Source organism: Anser cygnoides, chromosome Z (genome assembly GCF_040182565.1).
Source record: "Anser cygnoides isolate HZ-2024a breed goose chromosome Z, Taihu_goose_T2T_genome, whole genome shotgun sequence".
Classification (NCBI taxonomy): domain Eukaryota; kingdom Metazoa; phylum Chordata; class Aves; order Anseriformes; family Anatidae; genus Anser; species Anser cygnoides.
The window spans coordinates 44,059,208-44,077,945 of record NC_089912.1 but is presented as its reverse complement, the minus strand read 5'-3'; the positions used below and the strand labels follow the sequence as shown (position 1 = coordinate 44,077,945).

Sequence of the window (18,738 nt, the reverse complement as noted above, 5' to 3'; positions counted from 1 at the left end):
CTAACAAAGGCTTCAGGTTCAGGGTGGTATTTTTTATTTGTTTTTAAAAATAATGAAAATACTACTGCACTTTTTATTATACTGGCGAGCTCTTTTTTTTTGCTCTTCTAAGTGCATCAATAACTCACATTTTAGATGCTGCTGTTAGATTCTCAGCATTCTTCAAGAGGCCAAAGTGGATAAAAAGGGTGAGACAGGAGTATCCTTTCTAATAATAAGCTACCTCTTCCTCAGTGATATCTTTATTTTTCTAATATATTGTTGTGTTCAGAACTGCTTTCTTTTCCAAATGTACCTTCTTCCCAGAAATCTTCAGTTACTGTAGTTCAAGTTAAAGCATTGCATCAATCTCCAATGGAACCAACAGTAGGTAATTTAATTTAATTTTCTGTTCTGAGCTAGTATTTTCAAAAGTATTTTATTGTGTGTTTCCCAGTATTACACAGTCTGAAAGAGGAACAAGTAAGGTGCCTGGATCCATAATAGACATCACAATATACGTGGGCTTGTTTCCTAAAGCAACTGAATATGCCCAAGAGCTGAGAAGATATTTCTTTAAAAAGGAGCCAGAGGAAAACAAAGAGGTTTTACTCTTTTGTTGTTTCCTACAGAAGGTAACATTAGAAACCGTCACACAATGCAATACCACAATCTTCACAGAAGGGAAGGGTAAAAGGCAGTTGACTGCTATAAACCAAAGAAGTGAATAGTGTCTATGCATGCAATTCCTGTATCTCATTTATGTTTCATGGTTGGACAAGTGAATTGAAGACATGCTCAGAACACACCTACATGTATGAACACGAAAGACGACAAAAGCAATAGGAAATGCAAGATAAGAAAGGAAGTGCAAAGGTCACTCCCTTATGACAATACAAGATGCAAAGTGTATCAGATACATCTCTTCCGATGGTATCTTTTTTTTTTTTTTTTTTTTGCATAAGGAATTGCAGTAATAAAAAGGCTTAAGTAGAAATCCATATCATTTCTCAACTGCTGTCCCAAAGCAGTTATTCACCAAACAGATGAGACAAAGAATGGGAGAGAAAGAATTGTGGCAACAGGACTGCTCAAGGCTGAATGACTGCTCAGATTCAGGTACAGAATCCAAATAGGAGTCATAGTACTTATGAGGCTAAAAGGTTGGACCTCATCCTGGGCTACAGATTGAAGTCAGTTGCAGAATATTTGTTAGCAAGAAGAGTACACAGAACTGTACAACTTTGAAGGGGCCTGCCCTTGTTTTTATCCTGGACAGAAGAAAAGCAATTAAGCAAGTGTTAAGCAATTTTTCCCATTACGTTTAAGATGGATAATACACTTGTACACTTGTTTTTCCACCGTTACTGCATAAATATTCTGTTCAATTCATAGTACTTAAATAACCAGTGTTTTCCAATGCTTCTGTGCATATACACAACTTTTGCAGTTCTTGCTGAGATGGGGTGGGAGGAAGACAATAGGAACATTTTTCAAGTGCTTCATGTACTATAACATTAAGATGATTATTCTACTCTGAAATGCCAGTGATTTATCCCAATGTATTTTTAATTGAGTATAATCTTACTAGCATGCCCACCTCTAAATTCTGGTTATATATCATATTAGTAGTTTAATTTTTATTATCATGATTGGGCTTTTGCTTACAAGACTGTTCAGCACTCAGGGTGACTACATCTCAGAGCCTATCAAACAGGACAGTTATAGATTCTCATAAGCCAAGGCAGCTTTTGCTACAGTGCAAGTTATCAGCAATCCACTGTATAAAGAAATGACTGCACATTGCCAAATGCCTCTGCCCCTGCCAAGACAAGCATGCAAAAAAGTAAATGTTCCTGTTTGCTTGAAGGTATGTGGTATGTCAGGCTAACATCAACACTGTCAGCACATTTATGTAGTCTGGTAACCTCTACCTACTAGGTACTATGGTATAACTTTTAATTACACATACCTTCCCTCTTTTTTCTTTTTTTCCAAACAAACCTGCATCATTTGCAAGATTGACACTCCCTAGATGAAGAAAGCTTATTTCAGAAGAAAACAGTACCAGTGCTAGTAATGAAAATGACTACCTGCTGCTCAAGCACTGTTGTCCTAAGCTACCTTAACATTGGTTACCTGGTTACAGAAACATAGAACGGTTGAGGTTGGAAGGGGACCTCTGGAGGTCATCTGGTCCAACCACCCTCCTGAATCAGGGATAGCTAGAGCTGGTTGCCCAGGAGCATGTCCAGATAGCTTATGAAGATCTCCAAGGAGGGAGACTCCACGACCTCTCAAGGCGTCCTGTACCAGTGTTCCATCACCCACACAAGTGCTTCCTGATGTGCAGACACAACCTCTTGTGTTCCAGTTTGTGCCTATTGACCATTGTCCTGGCACTAGGCACAAATGAAAACAGCTTGGCTCCATCCTCTTTGCATTCTTCCTTCAGTTTTTTATACATATAAGACCTGCCCTGAGCCTCCTCTTCTCCAGGCTGAACAATCCCAGCTCTCTCAGATTCTCCTCACAGGAGAGGTGCTCCAGACCACAGGATCATCTTGGTGGCCCTCTGTTGGATTCTTTCCAGTATGTCCAGGTCTTTCTTGTACTGAGGGCCCCAGAACTGTACACAGTACTCCAGGTGCAGCCTCACCAATGCTGAGTAGTGGGGAAGGATCACCTCTCTTGACATACTGGCAATACGTTGGCTAATGAAGCCAAGAACAGCGTCAGCACAAGGGCACATCGCTGGCTCATGTTCAGCTTGGTATCTCCCAGGACTCTCAGGTCCTCTTTTGCAAAGCTGCTTTCCAGACGGGTCCTGTATTTCCAGCATGTCACCATGTTGGAGTGCCTACCCTACTAATTCTGAGCAGGACTGTACTTCCAGTGCTATACCTATAACATAGCTGTAATTACATGTTTAAGAATTGACACAATTTTAATGCTCTAGATGTATTCACAGGCCTCAATCCTTGAAAGTGAGGAGCATTTTGGTGTTCCAACCTTAAAAGAATCAATACGGTTTTGACAGGGGAGCAAAGTCCCTTGCACTGTAAGCAAAGAGCACCTTCAAGACCATCTGATGAAAATGAACAGGTACAACTCTGGATGGAGAGGGCTTGATGACCACTATCCCAGGGTTCTGAGAGAACTGGATGATGTAGTTGCCAAGTCTCTCTCCATCATATTTGAAAGGTCACAGCAGTCAGGTGAAGCCTCCAATGACTGGAAAAAGGGAAACATCACTCCCACTTTTAAAAAGGGTAGAAAAGGAAGACCCAGGGAACTACAGAATGGCAAGCCTCACCTCTGTGCCTGGGAAATCATGGAACAGATTCTCCTGGAAGCACATGCAGGACAAGGAAGAGAACCGAGGCAGCCAGCATGGCTTTAAAGGCAAATTGTGCCTGACCAAGCTAGTGGCCTTCTATGATGGAGTGACTCTATCAGCTGACACAGGAAAACTGACCGATATCATCTACCTGGACTTCTGTAAGGCCTTTGACAAAATCCAGCATGACATCCTGACCTCTATTGGAGAGAGATGGATTTGAAAGCTGCACTGTTTGGTGGATGAGGAATTGGCTGGAAGGCCACAGACAGAGTTGCAGTCAAAAGCTCTATGTCCACCTAGAGGCTGATGATGAGTGGTTTCCCTCAGGGGTCCACCTTGGAACAAGTGCTGTTGAATGTATTTATCAATGATAAACTGAGTCCCTCCTCAGCACGCTCATAGACAACAGCAAGCTGAGTGGTGCAGTCAATGCAACAGAAGGAAGGGACACCACTCAAAAGGACCTGGACAAGCTTGAGAAGTGGCCCCATGTGAACTTCACGAGTGTCAACAAGTCCAAGAGCAAGGTGATGCACCTGGGTTGGGGCAATCCCAGACATGAGTACAGAATGGGAGAGTAACTCATTGTGAGCAGCCCTGCAGAAGACTGGGGGGCTGTGGTGGATGAAAAGCTTGCCATCAGCCAGCAGTGCGTGGTTGCAGCCCAGAAGACCAACTGCATCCTGGGCTGCATCAAGTGATTGTTCCCCCCTCTGCTCTGCCCTCATGAGGGCCCACTTGGAGAAATGCATCCAATTCTGGGGTCCCCAGCACAAAAAGGATGTGGGTCAGTTAAAACAGGTCCAAAGGAGAGACACAAAGTTCATCAGAGGACTGGAGCACCTCTCCTATGAAGAAAGGCCGACAGAGCTGCGAATGGTCACTCTGGAGAAGATAAGGCACCAGGAGACGTCACTGCCACCTTTCAGTACATAAAAGGGGATTATAAAAAGATAGAGTGAGTTTTCATATGGTCAGATAGTGATAGGATAAGGAGGAATGGTTTAAACTAAAAGAGGGCAGATTTAGATTAGATGTTAGGAAGAAATTCTTTACTTAGAGGGTGAAGCACTGCACCAGGTTGCCCAGAATAGTTGCAGATGCCCCATCCCTGAAGTCGCTCAAGGCCAGGCTGGATGGGGCCCTGGGATACCTATCTAGTGGGTGGCTATGGCAGGGGAGTTGGAACTAGATGATCTTTAAGATCCCTACTGACCCAAGCCATTCAACGATTCATGACATTAAGTTCTTCAGTTCTTTAAAGCTCAACTTGAAGATATTTCTTGAAAGGCATCCCTTGCCCCTCATGTGTTTCTCCTCACCAAGTTGCTATTCATATCTGAACCCTTATGTTGGGCTAACAATCACAGAGAAAAAGGGAGAGTTCTTATTCAATGCAAATGCAATTAAACAGCAAGTCCTGGCCTGTATCAAAAGAAGTATGGCCACAGGTCAAGTGAGGTGATTCTCTCCATCTAGTCCACTCTTGCAAGAGCTCACCTGGAGTACTATGTTCAGCTCTGGGGCTCCCAGCATGAGAAAGACACAAACCTGTAAGAGCGGCTCCAGAGGAAGGCCATGAAGATGACCAGAGGACTGGAGCACCCCTCCTATGAAGAAAGGATTTATAGGAGAAAACTGGAGTTGTTCAGCCTGGAGAACAGAAGTCTCTGGGGGAAACCTTATTGGGGGAGACCTTATAGCAGCCTTCCAACATTTAAAGGGGGACACTAGGGAAAAATGAGGAGGGCCTCTTTATGTGTAGTGACAGAACAAGGGATAACAAACTGAAAATGTGTTGGTTTAGATTAGGTATCTGGAAAAAAATCATTACTATGTGGGTGGTGAGGCACTGGAACAGGTTGCCCAGAGAAGCTGTGGATGCCCCGTCCCTGGAAGTGTTTCAGGCCAGGTTGGATGGGGCTTTGAGCAACCTGGTTTAGTGTGAGGTGTCCCTGGCCCATGGCAGGAGGATTGGAACTGAATGGTCCCTTCCAATCCAAATTATTCAACGATTATATGATTCTAAACTAAGAACATATCAATTGATATCTGTATTTACACTTATATTTTACTAAGTATTCTATTGAAATAGCACAGTAGAAGAACTGTACTGGTGTGAAGAACAAAAAGTAAAGTTTAGCACGGAAAATGACAGTTACAAGACTATCTTCTCACACGTTGATGGGAGTAAAGAAAAGGTTTTCTCTTCTTCAAGAACAGGCTTCCACATTAATTCACTGCTCAAGAACATAGCAAATCAACTAAACTACCAACCTGCTAGCTACTCTAAGTATTCAGAACGATATAATGAGTGCACTTCCTGCCTTAAAGTAACATGCTAAAAAAAAGGAAAAAACCAGCTTCCACTTCATCCCTCCAATTCAAATGGAATTCCTTAGCTAGCACAGAAATACCTCAGCTGAAGAACATAAAAGCAGACTGTTTCTTCTGTTGATAAGTGCATTTTACTTTCAGCTCTACTTTGTGCTCCAGTTTATTTTTAGTTGTCATTATCACAAAAAAACATTGAATATCTATGTGTGGTGTTTCAATATATGGAGCAAAATGTCAAGAATTAGGAATAAAGATATTTTATAGAAATAACAAATCTTTTTAACTTCATACATGTTATCAAATTGTTCTATCCATAGATACAATTGGGAAAACAACAATCCATTATTCTGTAATACAGTAAAATTAGCATTCCTTTAAAATATTTCTCTTTGTACATTCACTGAACAAATATAAAGATTGTTTGAACGGAAAACTTTCTTGTTTTTTTTTAAGCAGTTCCAGAACAGTATACTATTCCCCTCTGAAAACACAGAAAAGTCTGCTCATAACTAGAACTTGCAAGAGTTAAATATTCACCAAATGAAATTCCCCTGTCCTACTAAAAGAAAACATTTTCATCTCTTTCTGGTGTCTAACACCTCCCAGTGCAAATGAAGCTACAAAAAAAAAATAATTGAGAAATACACTTGACCTCACCACCACCATTACTTCACAGTTTTAGACATCAGGTGAGCAATACTATGGACATATGTCTCATCAAAGAACTTGAAAATCTGTGTTCAGTACACCATCCAACTATTAGAAGGTGTGGTTCGCGTTATGGAGAAATCCACAAGAATGCTAAAAGCTGAATAATTACTTTGCTAGAAAGGCTATGTGAAACAGAAAATGTTTACAGCCACACACCAAGAACTTACAGCACAGGGCATAATTAAATGAACCAAAAAAAAAAAAAGAATGTCCATGTCCAAAACAGGATTGATATTCCCCATCATCACCCAAGACAATTACTGATTAGGTAATGGTTCAAGGCAACTTGGAAGGGGTGTTGGGGCTAGGGGCAAGAGCAGCTGCTAAGAAAAGAATAATTTACTGGCAGGAAGCCACTTTGAAACCAAGGATATTAAACCACATTTTTTTGCACATTTGTCTACACATATAGACATCAAGTCTTTGTCCTTAAAATTAATTACTGAACGGCTGAAGAGAGAAAACAAGTAATGTGACACCACATGTATGTGCTGAGGAATATCATATTAATATGAAGAACCTGAAAAGCCTCAAAGGAAATGCTCAAAGAAAAATAATAATAAACAAAAAATAGTTTGCTATCAAATGCAAAGCCTAGCTCATTTATATAGATAAGAAATTAGTGAAGACAATTCAGCTTTCTGGACTGCTACCTCCATTGTCAAAATACATCTATAACCACTGATAACAGGGTTAAACTGTAGCGAGCAAAATTGTCGGATTCATATTCAGGAAGATACAAATTTGATAGTAAAGACTTACATTTAGTCCAGTTACAAAATAAGCAACAGACAAGCTTTCCAAATAGCATTCCCTTGACAAGAGTAGATAAATGAGTACAAGTGGGTTCTTAGGAGGCTATTAATGTTTCTAACAAGCTAGACCATTAACAGATCTTGGAATACACAAGGGTTAAAGAAAATTGGGTGCTATCAGACATGTCATTCCTTTGGGAAGAAGGTGATGTTTCTCCTGGGAGCACTGCTGGGTAAAAAAACAGTCTTGTTGATAAAAACCTGCAGCAGTGAACATACACATATAGCTGGAGATTCTATAGAGTTCAACCTGAAAGTGTTCTTTACCACTTACTAGAACTCCACACCTCATAAAACAATTTAAACATGGTACCTTAGTTGGACTCTTGGATAAAGCAGATTTTGAAAATAAACCAAGAGTATTCCACTAGTTTACATAAATATGTAACATGTACTCTGTATGGATAATATAGGAGACTTGACTAATGCAGACAAAAGCTACATAAAGATGCTGCACATAGTGCGCTACATCTAGGTATATGTAGCCAAACAAGACTAAGACAAGGTGATTCTAAAGTTATCAATGGAAAGATGACAGTTCAGTTTCTGGAATTTTAGGTTTGACACATATAATAAAAACAAGCAAAGAAGATCCTATAGTGGAAATCATTGACAGTCCAAATAATATGACCATGAAAAACAGTACAGAACACATCAAGTCAAGAGGAGATTACGGACTATGTATCAAAGTAGTGATCTATGAAGCAGTATGAATAAAGAGCTGAAAACACTAAGTAAAATTTGAATTAAAAAAATTAAGAGACCCCATAATTTAGCTATGAAATACTATGATAGAAATTATAACATTATACAAGTACTGGTTTTGTGCCTTGAGCAATGCAACAGCTAGGATTCAGCCACAGACCAGTTCTCACTGAACAAAAATAGGTTTTCATCATGTATATTGCTAAACATTACTAATGGAATAAATCATCGAAAGCTTGTGAATACACTTGATTAAAAGTAAAAACTTACAATCACCACACTGTGTGATCTCCAAAAATATTTTATTTCAGGATACCAAATTCTAATGAAGTCAGCAAGAATGAGTTTGACCCTTAACAAGAGAATATTTTAAGAACAAAGCACGTTCTTTAACTGTGCTAAATTTAAATACACCACCATCTGATACATAACACCAACTCAGACTCCTCGCTTCAGTAGTCTTGTCAACATACCACCAACTTTTCTACAAGTAAATCCAAGATTTAACAGGTTTCTCACACTGCCAACAAATAGTTCGGTCTGTTCTAAGAAACATGGTGGATAAGAAAGAAAACACATCGAGGATGGCTTTTATAATATAAGAAGCCTGTTGCTTTCCTACTGCTACGGAAAAGGAGTAGAAAACTTTTTTCCCCCATAAATTGGTGAACGCTTTTAAGGATGATTGCATGACTGACATTACAACTTATCAATGGATATTAATAGGAGTTCAAAACAAAGATAAACAGAAATACATCTGTGTATACAACTTTCAGCGCTGCATATTTTATAACTTAAGACAGTGAGTAATAGTTTCTGATTTGTTCCTGAAATTGCAAAAAGGAAGAATTAAGTCATGCAGTTCACAAAAGCCTTGTGATAGACTGGTACAGAAGACAGTACGTACCAGGTATGCCCAAGCATTGGCAGTGCAAACCGTTAGGCTGGTTTCAAAACGATGTACCTAGATAGACAGGAACTACACTAACTGCAACTTTCTGTTGAGAGACGAGACAGGACTTAATGCCAAGAGTGAAGGGGGGCCAAAGACTACCTTTAACAGTGTCAAAAAAGTGTTTTAATTCCCTCTGCTCCATTCATGGGTTGTGAAGCACTGGAACAAGTGGTCTATGGAAGTGGTAGAGTCATCACCCTTGGAGGTATTCAAAAGATGCGCAGATGTGGTGCCTGGGGACGTGGTTTAGTGGTAGATTTGGCAGTGCTAAGTTAATGGTTGGACTTTGTGGTATCTATAATTCTCTCCAAGAAAACACATTAACTTCCAAACTATGCATGTTTGGATCTGTGTAGACTGCTTTTGCACAAATATTTATAAAATACACTGTTTTTTTTAAGGAAATCATACATGCTCATGACAACTGCACATGGTTAAGTTCAGTCTCGACATTTTACCAGAGACAAATTACTGGGAAAAAAATAAAAATAAAAAAGCATCAATATGATGTTTTGGTGAATTTATTCACCAGGTCACCACAGCAGCAGTATTTCATTTAAGAACACCTCTACCAGTAATTAAAATTCTTCAACAGTAAGTTGTGAAAGTTATCCTACATCTGTACACCACCAGCTGTAAAACTGGTTCCTCATTCATTTTTTCTTCAGCTGCATACTTAGACAAATGTTTTTTGTTTTTTAAAGCTCCAGTATACAAGGTATGTATCAGTTGCTAAAATAACTGCTTCAGATACCCACTGCAATCAAAGTTTCAGACTCTCGTGCTTGTTAAAACAGGTGCTAGACAAGGACACTGAGTTTGCACTACAGTTTTATGCTCAGTATAGTATGAAGTCGAGTATCAGTCTGTTCTTCTTGCACATTTTACGACTATCTACCGGTTTGTAGTTCCCTTAACTTCCCTTAGAAAAGAGGAAATAATAAAAAAACAAACAACAACAAAACCAACAAAACACAAGATGCACCTTCAACAGATTTTCCTTGGAAATAAGTATGTGCACATCTGTTTTGGGACATGACAACTACCATCTTAGAACTTTTATGTTGTACCTACTTGCCAGGAGAAGTTTGGAACAATCTCTTGGGAACAACCAGATACTACCCACTTTGGAATTCCTGTTCACGGACACAATATAGCTGTATTCTCTCTAGATGTTACAGATGTTACCAAAGTGTTAAAAGGTTACTTACGGTTTTCCTCCAGGAATGCCTGCTAGATTTGGAGGGATTCCAGGTACTCTCATGTGAGGAGGAGGATCAAACCCAACCTGACAATGAAAAATGAATTAATCTCGCACTTGCAATTTCTCATTCAGCAAGCATTTCTTCCCTCCCTAGATATCATGCGTTTAACCAAAGTACAGCTTTTACCCTACCAAAATTAGGTAAGTGGGAGGGATGGGCAAAACAAGTTTTCCCTCCAACATGCTTCTGCTAGAAGTACTCACATTCAAAGAGAAAACCCATAACGTGTATCACGCATTCACAATACTGAGCATAACACAGACCTGCATGCCAGTGTGGCACTCGCCCTGGAGCTGGGCTCGCCAGTGCTCTGGCATGTAGCCACACCAGTGCTCTGTATCTCGGCGGCAGTGAGTGCTGGCCCGTGCAGGTGCAGTGTGGTGTGCTCGGAAGCAGCTTCAGGCCCCTGCTAGGATCTTGGCACAGCTCTGTGCTGTGCAGGCATGTCAGCTAGGAGATGTCTCGCAGAACTACACTGCAGGGTGTGCACAAATTTGTCTATGGCTTAAATATGCTACACAGGCTCTCTTTACGAAGTGCGATTCCACTACACTTTTAAATCCAGAATAAACACGTACACCAAATAAATCAAACAGGAATTCTGGACCAAACACATTTTTCCTTCTGAACACTATACCTGAAATACAATTCTTACTGCTTCAAGGAGTACAAATGCTATTTAGGATTCCCACATTTATGAATAAACCCTGGTTTTTCCAGTTCAAGAAAGTAGCCACATCTACAATAACAAGAAATGAAAAGCTTAAGTCCAATCTTGCAAACTCACAAGTAGGTAAGCCTGTGTATATATAGAATTACCATCAAGCTCATTTCTGCAGAATCAGGCTCCCAGGTTGATCAATAGCAGCAATGATACTCTGATCAATAGCAGCAATGACTGCCATTCTCCATGTACTTAAGCAGGGTTAGGTTCCGTTACGGTTACACCCACAACAGCAACTACTCTTAACACACCTTATCACAGAGTTTTAAGACATGAACTGACCAAGTCCTCATGCTTACTTAACACAAAAAATAAAACGACAGAAGTAGATAAACAACTTCTACATGCTTTGAAATTAATTTGGTGTGTCTGTACAGATCACAAATCTTATTCAGCAAAAGAGAAGGAGATGCTCACAGGACCATTGAAAGGATTTGTACCTACAAAAACTTTTTTTAAAAAAAGAAAGTATAAACAATTTGGTATTTATTAATCAACCAAAGCACTGACGAGGATGAAGAAAAAAGGTAACATACATCAATGCACTGAGATTATTTGTTTTCAAGGTGCAAATTTGTTTCTTCAGCCATGCAGCAAAGCGAAACACACAGTGAAGCAGTCAAGCCTCTGGCACTGTTATAACTTGGGAATTCGACTGAGCGCTAAATGAAGCATGCAGCTCTCCTCAGCGAACTGCAACTCATACGACTAAGATTGCATGCAACGTATGGCCTACCATAGGAGATCTTCCATAGGCAACCACAGCAGCTGCAGCAGCAGCAGCACTCATCTGGGGTGACATGTTGTGCAGACTGGCGTAGGCTGCCCCTGGACTGGTTAGCTCTCCATTCATGCCAGCATGAGGCACCATTCCAAATGGAGCAGGGTATGGCCCTGGTACTGCCAAAGGTGTCCGCAAACCTGCGGCTACAGAATAATGAAAGCAAATAGTTTTATTTGTATTTCCTTGCACTTAGGGAAGAAAATGACTTTTTTTTTTTTCCCGTTACAACACTTAACCTTCCCCTCATACACACAGCCAAGAAACATTCCCATAATTTATCTACACTACTACCTCCTCCTTTCACTCAGTGTAAATAAGATCTACTGAGGTATGAACCTGCTGATTACTTCTAACAACCTCTTCCAGCATTGCCCATTTTCATTTCTGTAATATTTCCCTGTTTACATTGATCTCTTCTTTGCCAAATTAAGCACTAAAGCTGACAGACATGGTTTACACAGCTCATGTCTGAAGCAACTGTGCTGTACCAGCCCGAAAAGCAAAAGTAAACTTCCCCCTGTATTTGTCAAGATTTACACTGCAGCAAACATTAGTAGATTCAGACAAAGAGCTGGAGAAGAGATTGCATTCAGAGTTAAGTGCCAGAAACTTCTCAGAAGTCTTTCACTGCATACAGTCTCTGGATTATTTCCAAAAAGATAAAGAAAAAAAGTAAACAAAGAAGAATAAAAGATGGAAAGATATTCAAACTCTTGATAATCCAAACATCTGCATCTCATCAAGCCCTCTCTTAGTATCATGAAAAAAGAACTTGGTTAACATTCATATGGAAATACATTTTAAAAAAAAGATTAATTTTGGAACCATAAAAACATGAGAAGTAATGCTTTACCAGCTTGGTTAACCAGAGGGTCCATTGTTGGAGGCTTGCCAAGGCCTGGACGAAGTCCTGGAGTTGCACTAGTGCCTGGGGTTGGCACGTCAGTTCGAGGAGTCGGTGTGCTGGATTTCAGAACAGGCGTGCTGGCTTTTTCATGCTGGTATCATTAAACAAATTAAATGAATATTATTTTTAATCCAGGCCATATTACACAATTTATCACAACAGCAGCTGGGATGCTGGGCACCTACTACCTAGCCCCTCAGCCAATTTTCATAAATCCATGAAATGCTGACAACATTAACTTGTGAGAAAGAAGTGCTGACCTTTTTGATTACTGCCAAAATTAAAAAAGCAAAAGAAGTGTTATTTTTCTTTCTTCAATTGGCATGACAAAAAATGCATGAGCTAATTTTTTTTTTCAAGACAATATAGTAAGCATAACCAAATTATTTTAGCGTGAAATAACTATTGTGTCTATTATTGGACACAGCAGATCTAAGTAAAAACAAAAGCACCACCACAGCTGATAACATCAAAGAAATTGTGACATAGAACCTGATCAAATTATTAATTATACTGCAGAAAGAGATTTCAAAGAGTGACAGTTCTAGAAGAATTAAAGAAAAGCCTGGAGAACTTCTTAGTGACCACATGCAGATCTATAGAAGAGTTAGAGCATAACCATGCTTTTTTCTTGAGCAATAGCTTAAGGGAATCTTGTGTTTTGTAATAAATGTGCAACTCATTTGACAGAAATGCAGGATATACGGGAAATTAAAATGAAGGAGAAATTATTGCTGAGAAGAAAAGCTGAAATGCTACAAATATCTGGAAGAACAGTAGTCTACTTCAGCTTCAAATTCTTAAAGCCATGTGCTGTCTGCAAAAAAATAGTTGGAGAACAATGCAGAGTTATACCTCACAAGAAAATGAATGTTTCCCTGGACAACAGACTGCTTATAACACTCACCAAACTCATTTCTTTGGATTTGAGGGAAGTGGAACTTCCTGAAGAGGCTGTAGATGCTGGACTGCTAGAGGCATCTTTCTTCAGCAGGCGGCTTTTATCTATACCATTTTCACGTGGTGAATGAGTAGGACTTGCCCGTGGGGAGGAGGGATCCTGAAACAATGGGAAGAAAAAAGCAGCAAGTAACTCTGTTAGGATCTGGTATACAAACACCACTAAAGAGTCCAGGGGTGTGGGGGGAAGAAGAATTCAAGAAGTTCAAATGAAACAGTATTTTGCTCTCTATCTCTGTAGAAAAAAAAAAGCATAAATCCCTTCATCGCTTCTAGAAACATAAACAAGTCCATATAGTAAGAAATCCAGATTTATTTTACCTTACATTACCATAAACTGTTTTCAAGCACAGAGCTTGTAATCTACATAAATCTAAGTACAAACTAAGGCAAGCACGCCTGACAAGTGATATAAGCAAGAAAGACCTACAGAAACTGCAATCAGCATACACTTCCATGTATGTTCTCCACATGCTGCAAGTCAAAACAATTGTTTCAGTAACACTTTTTTTTTTTTTAAGGGAAAACACACCTTGATCATGTCCATCTTCAGAAAAGAGAAAGAGATGCAGACTTTATATGTTACATAATGTTATTTCTTCCTAAATTCCATTATTTTGCTATTTAAATCTACAGAAAAACTGCAATAATCTCTCAAGTGATTATCTTTCTCTCTTCCACAGGCATTTTTTGCACTTTACCCCAAAGTAGGCTGCCCAGCAACCTACAACACTATCAGCTCTGCAGGTTCTCCAAACTCCTTTGGCACATGAGAAAATCAGCAAGGAGGAAGCCGTCCTCACATGAACAGAGTTAGTCTATTGATGGATTATTGAACAACTAGGATTATTGACTATTGATTTACTAGGACTTCTGAAAGGATTACTAAAATCCCTAGCTAGATACACATTGTTCTTACTTGGCTGACATCATTTGGGCATTTGATGCTGCTGAAGGCACTTCTCTGTCAGCTTCTCCCCCTGTACTTTTCACAGAGCATAAGAATGTTTCTGCCATAGTCAGGCTAGCTAACTAAATCTTTTTGTAGTATGAAATGTAAGATGAAGAAAAGGGAAGACTAACCCCTTCATCATGATGCCACTGTCAAAAAAAAAAAAAAACAACTCTATTTTGGAGAAAAATAAAGTGGCTACAAAGTGGCTACCACCTCTGGAAAATTTTCTCGACTGACTTCGTTCTGACTTTTGCAGACTTCATCCTAACAAGCATGTCTGGAAAATGCCATCTTTAATGTAGGAAGTTAAAATACTAGTAATTTTTAATCCACAAGAACTGTTTTAATAATATCCCTACAAGGTTCAGTACTGTTTTCCCTTTTCATTTGAAGATACTAGTTGGCAAACCTCAGACCTCCACCGGCAACTCACCACAGCTGTCTCCATTACAGAGGAGCTGTGAAATGTTAGAATATAACTGTGGAGAGACCAGACCTAGGCAAAGCAGCAGAAGGAAGAGCTGAGAGCAATCACAAAGCTAGGAGGAAGACATAACTGCAGGATTAATAAAAAGGTCAGGTGGTGAATATTTTTAATATATATACATATATTTTTAAATCTCAATATACTTTTTCTTTAACATTTGGGAAAATATTAAGACCACATAAATGAAAAGTTACCTCATTGGATACATCTACAACCAAGTTATCATCACTCTTGTCCCCATCACTGTCCTATTAAAAATAAATAAATAATTCAGTTAGTACATTAAGAGCTGAGAAAAAGACTATATATCTACTCAGACATTTTTTGTTTTTCCTAGACAAAAAACAAACAGCTGTTCATTATTTATTGGCAATCAGGAAAAGAATGAAAACAAGAATACAAGACCTTACTTCTGCTTCAATATTAAAACCCATATAAGGTAGAACTATTTGAATAGTGGTGGCTTTACTAACATTGCAAGATGGTCCAATTCCTTTCCTTACTACCATCATAAACTCTGTTATCATTTTTACTATAAAAAGAAGCTTATACCATTCATGTGTTAATCTCCTGCGTGTTAATATTATTGCTTGTGGATAAGTTAAAAAAAACACACTAACATCTTAAAACTCCATTATTTTGGCATTTGTTTCATTAATCCACTTCTTCAAAGTGACAGCACAACATTTTCTCCATTTCCAGAAAGGAAAGTTTTGGAAATGGAAACTTATGTGGAAGAAAATGCTTCATAAATGCCAAGACATTTCAACATTTCAGCCTAATGAAACAAAATACTTTGACATTCTTAAACTGAAATGTTTTATCGTAGCTTGTCAAGATGCATTCTTACATAAATCTGTGTTCACCTGAGCTGCCCTAGTGCCCCATTGCAGCTATTATTCAAGTGTGCCTTGGTCCCTGTCTCCAAAACATACTGGGATCACCCAGCAGACACGTTCTATGATACACAGTGATCCAGTGACTTCCACTTGGTGGTTCAACCTCAAGAGAGTCTGGATAGAAAATAAATCAAATGAATGGTGAGCACTAAATCTTTCTTGTGGCAAGTCTAACATTTCCAATAACTATACTTTGACTTTAAAAGTTTCTAGGCAAACAAATCAGATATACAAGACTGTTCAATGTGTCTCACATGTCTTGAATTAAACCGGCAGTGCTTTCAACTTGTTTGGGCTACCACACTTAACACTGGCATATAAAGTACAAGACCTTTTCCTTTCTTTAGCTCCAAAACAAAAAACCTGCCACCATCAACAACAACAACAACAAAAAAAGCAAACACAAAAACAGAACAAAATGCACAGACACAAACACAAAAAATGAAAACAAAACAAAACAAAAAAACCCACAAAAACTCTACAGGTGGTCTCAATCCTTCCTTTATGCTTCGGCTGCTTCAATAAATACCATAAACATAGCAGGGGTGCAAGAGTGCCCCAAAAGAGAGAATAGTGTCTCTATTTGTCACTTCTGAAGCTGTCCAACCAAAGGGTGCAACAGGAGAAGAAACAGAAAAGCTCCAGACCTGGTTGTCTGCCACCATTTGAAAAATACAAAGGATACAGCAAGCAAGAATAGGTTACACCATGTGGGATCAAAATAGATAGGACACACCAGAAATACCACGTGAACCACAGGCAAAAGTAGTCACAAAGCTATGATTAGATGTACTCTGCTGACCTGGTCATCTTGAGGCACAGAAATTTACTATGGCTATGACAGGCATTTCCTATAGGTAATGTTCATATCAGAAGATTCTCTTCTTTAACAAACCTACAAGTTGAAACTATCCAGATCCTAACTCGAAAACTAGTCACAAGTCAAAAAAAAAAAAGAAAAAAAGTGCTTTTATCATCTTATTTCCAAGGTGAAAATCCCTACAGATCATTTGTCTCCCTTCTGACAAATGCAGTGGTAACTCTTGACCCTCCGAGGACCTCTTCTAAAGTAAGCTAGAACTCAGCAATTCTGCATGTGCTGAATTAAGAAACCTTTTTTTAAAAAAAAAAAAATCTTTCACACCAGAATGATTTTTTTTGCTTAATTTTTATTTTGTTACTGTCTTTCCCTGCAAAATCCACCTCAAGAGAAAAGCAAAGAGCTGCATATTTGAAAATGCAGATTAAAACAAACTATACTTCTACGGTGCAATATACTTTTCATTTGTTTCTAACAGAACTCCAAGAAAAGCAAGGCAGTTTCTTTTTTGCTTACACTGTTTACAAATTGGAAAGGAAAAACGCACCTAGAATATCAAACCCTCAAATTAAGGGAGTAATTTTGAGGAAGTTTGCCAGAAGTTTTCTATAATCTATGTTATTAGAAAGTGGTGGGAAGATGACTTGCAAAATCTCAACAGTATGAGAACACCACAATAAGCAGGAAAGTGGAAAGTAGGCCCATGTACTATCAGTAGCTCCACTGCAAGATTCACTGAGAGCCAGCCTTTCTGCCCCAGAGCATTCCGGGTCCAAGGGGAAAGAAATTATGCTGCAAAACACTGAGAAAATAAAGGGGAACTTGATTGTCGCTTGGATTTCAGCAGCTAGGAATTAGTTAGTGATTGAATGCACATAAACCAGATATTTTACCATACTATTGCTATGTCAAATAATATCTCCTGCTAGATTGATGTTCTGCTTTCCAGTACTCTTTCACACCAGCCCTAGTCGCAGGCTGTTCAAGTATCATCCTGTGATCTGGCTGAGCATTTAGCCTTGAAATTGAAAGCACATACAAACCTTCTGAGGCTTACATGGGCCACACTGTTCTACTGAAATGCCTCTCTCAAGCGAAGCAGTAAACAAAGCCGGTCAAAAATGCAGAGCACAAACTGCAAGCTGTTTATATCAGTTTGTTTTCTGCTGAAACTGACATACCAACCAAACACAAACTTTAGGATTTTTAAATACGCTATTATATGTTACCTCATAACATACGCTATTTCCAATGGTAATTATTTTTCAACATGGTAATAGCTCGTATCAGAAAAATCTCCTAAAATCTTCCAAATCAACACACCCTTCCGCTTCAAATAAACTTGCAGTACGGTAAGCTTTTGAGCCGTCCAGAAAGGATATCCTGTTGGAAGTCAGAGTAATGTCTTAGAGCACTTGTGAATCCCAAATGGCTACTCCTGGCTCCTTATCCCCTGTTGAGAAGTATTACTTGACAATAGCCCTAACTATTGAGTCACTACTATTTCCACAGCAAGAATAATGGTCTCTCTGGCACATGCATTCCTGTACTACAGCAGCCATAGAAAACACATTGCCTTGTTCTTCACAGCTCTTTTACTGCTCTTACAAACACATCTGCAAATAAATTAATCATTTCTTTAACACAGATTTGCTTACATAGTGGCTGGAATCCTTATCATCCACCTTTCTCTTTTTGATGTCATTGGTATATTCAGGGCCATTCCTGCGTTTATCTGTGCTTCGCAGACTGTCTGGGACCAACAGAGAATTACTCTGTAAAGACAAAAAACAAGGCCAGTCAAAAATTCCTTTCAAGATTCCTTCATATATACCTTAAAATTCAAACTGCATGTTATAGATGCTTTAGAAATGCAATACCTTCGTAATCTTTCATTCCATTTAATTAATCTCAAAGTCCTTCCTGCAAATATGTACAGCTTTGTGCATTCTAAGAAGCTTGGTTTTTCGTTGCTCAACTTATAAAAAGTCTAATTCACTTGTCATTCACCACCTATTTAACTACTTAATTCAACCAAATTTATTGTTTAAGAAAATCAAGTTTGTTAATTCATCAGTAATGTGTGGTTTTT

The 18,738-nt window shown here is 38.9% G+C and overlaps 1 protein-coding gene across 7 annotated transcripts in view; it reads right to left on the bottom strand.

Moving 5' to 3' along the window:
• LOC106045453 (TLE family member 1, transcriptional corepressor) overlaps positions 1 to 18,738 on the bottom strand; it is an 85,534-nt gene that overhangs the window by 16,552 nt on the left and 50,244 nt on the right. For all 7 annotated transcript variants that reach the window (XM_066987879.1, XM_066987881.1, XM_066987880.1 and 4 more), the window contains exons 9-14: positions 18,305 to 18,421; positions 15,122 to 15,175; positions 13,433 to 13,585; positions 12,472 to 12,616; positions 11,571 to 11,761; positions 10,057 to 10,133 (exon numbers count right to left, since the gene is read on the bottom strand). In XM_066987879.1, coding sequence (XP_066843980.1) covers positions 10,057 to 10,133; positions 11,571 to 11,761; positions 12,472 to 12,616; positions 13,433 to 13,585; positions 15,122 to 15,175; positions 18,305 to 18,421 — 737 coding nt within the window. The remainder of the gene's footprint in view (positions 1 to 10,056; positions 10,134 to 11,570; positions 11,762 to 12,471; positions 12,617 to 13,432; positions 13,586 to 15,121; positions 15,176 to 18,304; positions 18,422 to 18,738) is intronic.